The sequence below is a fragment of the Chelon labrosus genome (assembly GCF_963514085.1).
Source record: "Chelon labrosus genome assembly, chromosome: 20".
NCBI classification, from domain to species: Eukaryota; Metazoa; Chordata; class Actinopteri; order Mugiliformes; family Mugilidae; genus Chelon; species Chelon labrosus.
In genome coordinates, this window is record NC_140353.1 from 9,851,460 (window position 1) to 9,861,053 (window position 9,594).

Genomic DNA, 9,594 nt, shown 5'->3' on the forward strand with positions numbered 1-9,594 from the left:
AAGAATAAACACGGACAATAAGTGGTGTTCTCTTATTCAGCTTTGTTAATTTACATGTCGTCGGTCAACAAATACAATCACTCTTTAAAATAAAAGAATTCTTATTCAAACAAGAGCACAGTGTTGATGAATCACCTGCGAACCTTAACGCGTGAAAGGCAGATGAAGTCGGCAGAGTCTTGTTGAACTTCATTAAACTGAAGAAATGGCGTAAATTTCGTTTCGTATTTACCCCCCCACGTCTCATTTCTTCTTGGCAGCCAGCAGGTTTGGAGCAGACACTTTGACTTTTCCTGGCATGTTTCTGGAAAGATCTGAATCCTGCAACACAGGACGATGACAAACAGGGAAACGTTTACATTTAAACTCCAAGAAAAACATCCATACTGTATTATTGGGTGTGCAGTTAAGAACTATTTGTAGTTTTAGTCGAGGGCCTATTTTGTCTGAACCTTCAAGATCCAATGTTTTCAAATGGGCAGCTACCTAGTCATTAAATGAGTCGTACTCCAATGTCCTCTGTGACTATTTGATTACCAAGAATGTTGTTTAGTTTTTACAGTGTTAAGCAAACTATACATGGAACCACAAGCTAGAAGTAAAACTTAAAGGAGAACTACTGTTTTTTTTTTTTTTTTAACAACCTGGACCTTATTACTGGCATAAAATATGATCGTTTATGACCGGTACCCCATATAACTTTGGTGTAATATTTAGTCATTCAGGAGATCAGCATATATCCATAAAGCGGGAGAGACTGGGGCACTGCAACACAACCTCTACGCATTATCTGCCGTGAAACTCGTTCATTTCACCAATATTTTGTTATGATACGCTAGCGCTATTCCCCGCTGAGTGCGGAGTTACCTGTTATCATTATCCGGGGTCTAGCAGTAGCAAATTACAGGTAAACAAGCCAACTGTCGCGGGTGTGCACGCCGCTCAGAGATGACATCTTCCGGTCAATCTACAGACCCCAGAAGATGATAACAGGTAACTCCGGACTCAACGGGGAATAGCACTAGTGTATCATAACAAAATATTGGTGAAATGAGATCTAAATATCTCCTGAATGACTAAATATTACACCAAAGTTATATGGGTGAGTAAACGATTGTATTTTATGCCAGAAATAAGGTCCAGGTTGTAAAAAACAGTAGTTCCTCCTTAATAAAGAGCAGATCAATGCCAGCTTTAGCTTTAGTGTAAAACCGGTGGGTCTGTTCGCTTCAAGGTGAACACCTCTTTGTTTGCCCAATAGGAATGGTGCAAGAACTGAATCTGTTCTGTCACTGAAAACCTCTCTCTATCAAGGACCTAATATCTATTTAATAATGTAATTAATTTCAAAAGGACCACTAGCCTTCTGATCAGAACACATGCATTTAACTAATGACTACAATAATGTACTTCTGCGCTGGCTTCAGTTTTCCGTGGCCACATCCATCTATATTAAAGTTATATGAACTTAGATTAACTACTATGCAGTTATAAATTCTTTACCTTGACGCTGCGGAACAAATCCTTTTCTCTGGATGAGGCCTCTTTGGCTTTCATAAAGCTCAACACCGCCGTGCGTGCAGCTGGTAAGGAAACAAAACAAAAATCACAGTCATTTCCAAAAGTCTTTTCCGCTGTTATAACATTAAGAAACAAGCTTTATGAATATTGACAGGAACAGTATCCTTACCTTTCCCTTTCTTCTGGGAACCTGGTGTCAGTTTCACTTTGTGTCTGAGGAAAAGAAACGACCCGTTAGCTCGAGGACTCTTCACTCTTTCATAATTCGATAAAAAAAGGTAAACTGGACATACTTGTAGTTGGAAAGGGCCGTGTACGGAGCGCAGACTGGCACAGCGAACATCAGCACATCCTCAGGGTGAGGCTGGCCAGTCAGAGAGGTGAGCAGATTCTCTGCTTCCTGAGCAGATAAATGATTCAAAATGAAGTTTTTCCTGAATATTTTAGAGGGAATACAGATTTCTTTCTATTTAAAGTTACGTCGGAAACCCACCTCTGCTCCGGGGTTGTCCTGATCCGCCTCATCTTCCTGGAAGAGAAGAGACTTGAGGTAAGGGATAACAAAACCCCAGCAGCTACCATTCACTCTGCAGCCAGGAGTCATTCAAAGCTGCACATGTCTGTACGTTTAAGTTTTGAACTTAACAGGTAAATTTCGTACCTTGTCCTCCTGTTCTGCAACACCTCCCTCCTCTCCCGGCTGCCTCTCCTCCTGCTCCCCACCACCTGTCTGCTCCGGCTTCCTCGCCGCGGCCTCCGCACCACGAGGTTTCTGCTGTGGTTTCTGAGAGGGCGGTTTCCTGACGGGCTCCTCTTTCCCTTTCCCTTTCTTTCCCTTCTTCCCCTTCTCCTCCTTCGCGGAACCGGAGGACTGAGGGGAAAAAAGCAGCTGGGATGTAATTTATCGCGACAGCTTCCAGGAGTGTGTAGAAAAAAAACATATAAATGGCAAAATGGGGTAAAAGTCACATTATCCTCACCCCGAGCAGCTGCATCATCAGCTCCCTGTCTTCTTCATCCTGGTCTTTGTACTTCTCTTTAATCTTCTTCAGTTTGTTCTGTGGTGACAACAGCAGACACGTGAACGGTACAGACAAACGTAACTGATAGTTACTGATGATGGAAATATGTATGGTCCTAATGATGCTTTTAAGATAGGATGCACCTTTACTGATCGCCTGTAGGAGAAATTTAAGGAGACACAGCACCACTAGAAAAAGAAGACTAAGAAAATGGTGTAATCTGATGTCCTAAATAACAACAATGATAAAAATGTGTTTATGGGACTGACTGCTAACTGAAGTTTGTGTCTAATACAGCTTCCTTGTATGATTTACTCTTTGAATTTTATTTTCTTCTTCTTAATTTAACCTCTCATTAAGCAGAACAATTTAATTACTTCTGTTAAAAGGGGGAAATAGTTTTATTATCAGATCCTTCAAACCGACGACTCTCATCACAGCGGGAGTTTAAATATTGCACCTGATGAAATCAGGTTGGATCACACGCTTCATAGAGAAACTTCACGGGTAATCTAATCTCTCTAATCTCAAACACACTGCAGGATTTAAATGAGCAACAAATCTTCGGATATTATTTGGATTATCAATTAATGCTCCACTTCAGACGTGGAGGTAAACTAAATGAACGCTGTGGTGCAACAATATCTGAAGCAGGTCGGAGCCCGTCTTTACCTTTTGACCCCTCTTCAGTGGCTGCTGCGAGGGACCGCCTCCACTTTTGGAGCCCTGGTCCACCGCCGATCCGCCGGAGGAGCCCTGGTCCACCGCCGATCCGCCGGAGGAGACCTCGGCCCTCTCCTCGTTGTCGCAGCCCTCCTGTTTCTGCTTCTTCTTCTTCTCCTCTCTAAGAAGAAAAGATGTCTCAGCAAGTGTCTCAACACCTCATCTGTCGCTAAAGCTTATTTAGCGTCCGATAGAAGACGCACCAGACAGAGTATGGTCTGCTGCTAAAAACTTTTAAACCTACAACACTGGGATTACATACATGCAACTGTTGTTTTGCATATATTTTGTGCCATTCTCTCACCTCCTCTGCTTGGCAGTCATGTGTTTTTTCGCTTGTGAATCCACCTCAGCCTGAAAGAAATGAATTAATTACATTAGCGAATTAATTCTAACTAATGGATTGATTTAAAAAATGCAGGAATACTTGCTTGATTGGTTGTTTCTTTCTTGAAGCCAGGTTTCTCAGTGTGCCTAGAAACAGGGAGAGAGAATTCAGTTAAGTACCATTCACTGTCATATCATACAACTATTAGTTAAGTGGAAACAGGAGAGGAGTTTGCATTCCTTGGTTAAGTGGTAACTTTACCTGCCGGGTTGTAAATGAGAGAGCGAGATGGTCGTGTCTGGAAAGCTGAATTCTTCACCGTCCTCCTCCTCTCCGTGCTCCTCTTCCGCCTCGTTGTTTTGCTCTCCTGTTTCTTCGGGATCTGCGTCCGTTTCTCTGGAAGCGCCATCCTCCTCCACTTCCGTTTCCTTTTTAATCTTAGTATCTCCTGCCACCTTTGTCTCTCCATTTCCTGCTCCCTCTTCTCCCTGATCCTCATTACTGCTGTCATCGCCTGCAACACGCACAGGAAAGTCAACTGAAGTTTCTATAAACACAGTAAATCAAATTAAGTCCGTAACCGCGTCCTCCCACCTATCAGCTCCTCGCCGTCCTCCAACAGCTCGGACGTTCTGGACGTGACATCCTCCAGGTCTTCCTCTACCGTTTTCACCTTTCGCTCACCTCTGTGCCGAAACACACTCTGCTCATCCACCTGAAGAAGCAGATGATTAGATGGAAATTAAGAGTTTGAAGGAGATAAAATGTAAACACAGCTTGTCATGGTGTTTACCTTGAAGAGGAATCCAAAGCCCATAATCAGGTAAGAAGGTGGCAGAAAATTCTTCTTTCCTGAAGAGAAAAATATAAAAAAAAAAAGTCAGACATTAGTGAGTGCCATACGGTAGCATGTTTTAAAGCTACTTTAGAACACTAATGCAAGTTAACTTAGTTAAATTACTCTCTGATGGCATTCATGTGTTTGAACACCTGTGTTTCGTACCTCTGATCATGAAACTTCCAGTGGTCAAGTACTCTCCAGTGGGCGCTGTCTTAGATACCTGAAAAAATAAGACATAATGCCACTAATCAATAATACTACAATTTCTTCTGCAAATGTTTTTGGTGCTCATTTCTCCCTATGTCTGGTAACATGCCCTGTGCCTCTAAGTTCATGATAGTAAGTTGGGTCTTTAGCAGCATTACGAACAGTACATCAGCATTGCAAATGTTTAATTCAAAATTAACTAAACGCATTCGTGAATGTAACTTTGGTTATGAGAAACTCCTCAGGGGTAAAGTGAAGTTTTAAAATGGATCAGGCTTGTTCCAGTGAATCCCACAGATACTTGATCAGTTTGGGATCTAGTGAATTCGGAGGCCAGGTCAACACCTTGTGCTGTTCCTAAACCGTTTTTGTTTGTGTGCCTGTGTCAGGCTGCATCCTGCTGGGGATGGCTGCTGCCATCAAGGAGTGTCATTGCTATGGGGTGGGGGTGTCTGGTCTTGTCTAGATGGGTGCTACATGTCTAAGTAACATCCACATGAATACCAGGTCCAAACGTTTCCCAGCAGAACATTGTATTGTCACAAGATGGTCAATGTCATTTACTTCTCCTGTCAGTGGTTTTAATGTTGTGGCTGATCAGTGTATACAATATGAAGATGATACACGAAACGGTGAAAAATAAACCTGATGAGCTGGTTTCCTAATTACTGACGCCTCACCTGATGATGATGAACCCACCAAGCACTGGTGATGATCTTGGCGTCCCATGCAGCACTGTAGCACACAGCCATGGTGCCGGATTCGGTCAGTGTACGGGGAGGGATGGGAGCCCCTGGAGGAAGGAGACGGAGAGCTGGACTAAGAAGACGTCGACTGAACAAGCTTAGCTGTTGAAAATGAAATGAAGATGCGCATCTGTACCTGATGGGTTTTTGATGACGCAGCTAGTTGCTCCATGGAGGTCAGCGTGGACGTAGATATCACCTGACACAGAAAAGGTACAGATGAGGTCACCAGTCACCCTTTTTTGTAGGCATTTATTTAGAGTGTGTAGAAGTTTATCTACCAGCCCGGAGGTAGCGCTTAACAATCATCTCGTTCTGCTGCTGGTCCCTTCCTGCGATGACGAGATAATTCTCAGAGCTGATGAACCATAGGAACTTCTCAAACCTGCCAATTGAGAAGACATGGCCAAGAGAATAAAACCGTCCATTTGATGTCAAGAACCTTATTATGTGCAATTTGTATAGGTACATACAGTAAATGTAGTTAAATGTGGCTTACCAGTAGACTTTCCTGGCCTTCTGAATGGTGGTCACTGTCTGGACCTCTTTTAGTGTTTGTTGTGTTTTCTTCTCTGCAGATTTCATAGCCTTCAGTGGCATTCAATTAAAAAAAACATCAGTAACTTCTCAATCAAAGATGATTGCAAGTCATTATAAGGTACATTGCTTATACATAATCTTGATTTTTGATGCAGACAAAGGAAAAGGCAGCTTCCTCACCTTATCTGCCGCTTCCATGGTTTTCTGTTCCTTCTTTTCAGCACTGCGTTTGAAGTCGTAATACCTAAAAGAAGCAGAGTGATATGTTTCATCGGCCGTCAACTCTCTCCATATAATTCTGTGGCAATATACTTGTGCAAATACATGTAAACCTACTTTTTGGCATTGGCGTAAGCTGACAGGCCAAGATCCACATCCACTAACATGGGCTTGTTCCTTTGCTGCTTCTTGTTCTGTCCTTTGTCTTTACTTTTGTTTTTCTTCCCTTTCTCCTCTACTTGATGCTTTATCTGTTCTTCTTCTTCTTCCAAATCCTCCTCAGAAATATATGGATTCCTGCAGATAAAAACACGAGCATATCACTTGGATTTCATCTTTTGTAACGACGTATTTAAGTTCAGTGCCTCTGCGATGAGCTCACTTCAGAAGCATGGTGATGTGGTTGGTCTGCAGCTTCAGCTCCTTGATGGCACAGGCCACGGGGTCTCCAGCAGCTTGCGCCTCTTTGACAAGAATGCCAATCTCCGTCCAGTCCACTTGATTGGCCAGCGCACTGCGCACCACCTGCAGCGCCCTCTCCACCACAGCCAGATTCATCTCCACCAGTTCACCCTTTATTTTGTCCACCTCCTGCAACACATGAGACAAAACTTCTAATGAATGAATCGCAGCAACGTCAATATGAAACATGAGAAAGCAGGAGCATTTAAGAGAAGCAGAAGGTGTTTGTTGCTAACCTGAGCTTGGTGCAAGGCCTCCAGCCTCTGCACGTGGTCCTTCTTAACATTATCCAGCTTCTTCATAGCCTGTTTTTCCTGCTGCAAGGCCTTCATGTCGATCTTCTGACTCTCCATCTTAGAAAAGAACTCATCCACTGCCTGGATTAGAAGATCACATTGAATTTGTAAGCCATTATTGCCAAAAGAGTTTCATTCAATGTTAGTTCCCCCATGAAAAAGCAAAAACCAGATAAACAGTCATGCTAATATTCACCTTGTCAAATGTATCAAACTCCAAATAGGGGCTCTTTGCATGCTGGGCAAAGAGAAATGGATGGAATTCATCATATCTGTAAGTAGACGACACTTAAATGAATGCATTACTATTAACAACCAGCTGAAGAAAATCTCATTAGACAAAACAAGACATACGTGAGCAGCTCTTCACTGGGTTTTCCCGGAGTTAAACTTGGTTTCTTCTCACTCTTTTGAATGATGTATCCCTTAAATTGAACAAAGCGGAGTTTGTGAATGTATCCCAAAGCAGTTATCCTCAAAACAAAGACTCCTCATGAAAAACATCGTACTCACTTTGCCGCTGAAGTTCTCAGTTTTTTCCATGTACGTTTCCGCAACCTGCATGGCTTCCAGGATTTTAGGTGCAACTGACAAAGCAGACAGATCGGATATGTTTACAGATCTAGAGAATAGATTTAAGATTAGATTTAAAAATAAATAAATAAAACTATACCTTGGGCAGCATCAACTTGGCTGTCAACTTTGACGGTGCCCGGGAGTCCCGCTTCTATCAAACTGTGCTCTATCAGAGTGGCTCCATAAGCTGAAGATGTGTTTGGAAAGAACATGAAACATAAAACAGTCTTGTTTTTTATGTCATAAAAGAACTTTATGATATGTAAAATGAAAAGAAAAAAAACTCATAAGTATCTGTTGCTACTTACGGAGATGAGGGTTTAGGACTCTTTTCACTTGCTCTCCATTAGGTGCTTTGCTGAGGATTTCGGTGAGTCTATATAAAACACCAATAACGAAAATTTTCACAAATACAGACCATATATATGTTCACTGATATGTACATGTGTAAAAATGTGGTTACCGCTCCAAACTGATGAGAGGTTCAGGAGGTCTGGCGCTCTCCACGGGGTATCTTTCCCTCACAGCAATCTTAACATCTTCTACCTCTGCTGTTCGAAATCTCAGCAGATTGAGGATCGTGTACTCGTGGTCTGCAAGAATGATGTTACCCTGAAAATAGACATGGGCCCGTCAACGAACAGACAGATCCACAAAAAAGCAGGAATGCGATAGTGTTTAAACGGGGACTGATATGATCTGAACAATACAGATGTGAGATACGTGATTTAAAGAACAGTTTCCTGACCCTGTCGTAAAGTTCAATAATCAAGTGGTAGGCAGCCTCATCTGAACCGAACTGGATGTCGACAATCCTGTCGATCCCAAGCTGCTTAACCTGGGTCAGTCGGCGGGACTTCAGGTGTTTTCGACACTGTTGAGAAAAGTCTCGCATTAGCACTCGTTACAACAGCCGAGAAGAAAATACTGATCTGCAGCCACAAGTCGGACGTTGACATATACTTGATAAATCGATTTGTTTAGAGATGGAAAGAAAATCAAGGGTCAGTAATCACTCAAAGCTTAGTATGTGATCACTAGCCTCTCTGAGAAATCTGACCTAGTATTAGTTTACAGTGATACTTTGAGCAAAACAAATGACTTAGCTCCTAGAATGTCAGCACAATAGCACTAATAAAAATTTTAAACAAACAAAAAAATGAACATGTCATTGAGATGTCCTTACTTTCATGGCAAAGCCCGAAGGCATCATATTCTTGGGCCATTCGAAATCTGTGGAATGAATACGTGTCCCAGACTCAATCAGGAGGACAGCTTTGCTGTCAGGCCTGAGACAATACATACACACAAACAGTTAGAAACTCTGGATGGCAGTTTCGCTTTACTCAAGCTCTGTGCTTAGGTGCAAATTTTGAGCTGCTTTACTTAAATAATTGCATTTCATGATACATTATAGCTCTAATTCACTATTTTCAGAGGGGAAACTTCACAAGGCACTCTTTATATGTCATTAAAAGTTTGCTGTTATAGTTGTTTTCCTAGCCTAATACAAGGCTATAGATGAGAAAATCCAAATGTATAAACAAATAAAATTTGCTTTAATGCTACTGGTTATTTATTGATGCATCACATAAATGAACACGTAACATGACCACAGCTGCAGGACTGTTTCTTTTATGACTGAGTACTTCTGCACTGTGGTATTCCAGCTGCATGTGTTGTGAAACGTTCTTGTGAAACTTTGATAAGCAAGTTTTCAGGCTGTCCTTACTTTTGCAGACGGATAAGATACGTCTTATTGTCGATGTCATACACGTTGTTTACTCTCATGCCAATGTAGCTGTGAAAGAAAGAGGAGAGATAAATGAAATGCTGACGAGCATCTGTAAACAAATCCACATTAGCCATAGCTGCAACATTCAAACGAAGCTAACTTTAGCTTAGCCTGAAACATATCACCCACTTGGCATTGATCTCGGCAATAACCGCCCTGATATCCACAGTGGTGAATCTTGTCTTCATGGTGACTTAACTCCTGGGAATAGTTACATAAAAAAAGAAATGTAAAGAATGAAGGGAAACGTTCACATCTCTAAAGCAATTTCCGCGAGAAAACATGCAGGGAACTCCTGAGCATGCGCACATTTGTCAT

General features: G+C 42.0%; 1 protein-coding gene across 1 annotated transcript; it reads right to left on the reverse strand.

Moving 5' to 3' along the window:
* Positions 1-22: 22 nt before the first annotated feature.
* nemf (nuclear export mediator factor) lies at positions 23-9,584 on the reverse strand. Its single transcript, XM_084569514.1, has 32 exons — positions 9,406-9,584; positions 9,214-9,282; positions 8,668-8,770; positions 8,230-8,355; positions 7,945-8,093; positions 7,790-7,857; positions 7,579-7,668; positions 7,419-7,492; positions 7,260-7,330; positions 7,102-7,177; positions 6,846-6,986; positions 6,530-6,738; positions 6,265-6,444; positions 6,109-6,172; positions 5,888-5,976; positions 5,670-5,773; positions 5,525-5,587; positions 5,323-5,435; positions 4,598-4,655; positions 4,388-4,446; positions 4,189-4,309; positions 3,856-4,108; positions 3,698-3,740; positions 3,571-3,620; positions 3,216-3,387; positions 2,502-2,579; positions 2,183-2,392; positions 2,015-2,050; positions 1,815-1,921; positions 1,691-1,734; positions 1,504-1,583; positions 23-321 (listed from the first exon to the last, which is right to left on the reverse strand). Exons 1-32 carry the CDS (start codon positions 9,462-9,464, stop codon positions 244-246), a joined length of 3,237 nt encoding a protein of 1,078 aa, XP_084425640.1. The 5' UTR covers positions 9,465-9,584; the 3' UTR covers positions 23-243.
* Between the last annotated feature and the right edge of the window lie 10 nt (positions 9,585-9,594).

Excerpts from the sequence above, each read along its gene's own strand:
- nemf (XM_084569514.1), bottom strand. The coding sequence starts at position 9,464 with ATGAAGACAAGATTCACCACTGTGGATATCAGGGCGGTTATTGCCGAG. Across the intron at positions 8,356-8,667 it reads CTTCGGGCTTTGCCATGAAA|TGTCGAAAACACCTGAAGTC; the intron begins GTAAGGACATCT and ends TTTTCTCAACAG. Across the intron at positions 1,735-1,814 it reads ACGGCCCTTTCCAACTACAA|ACACAAAGTGAAACTGACAC; the intron begins GTATGTCCAGTT and ends TCTTTTCCTCAG.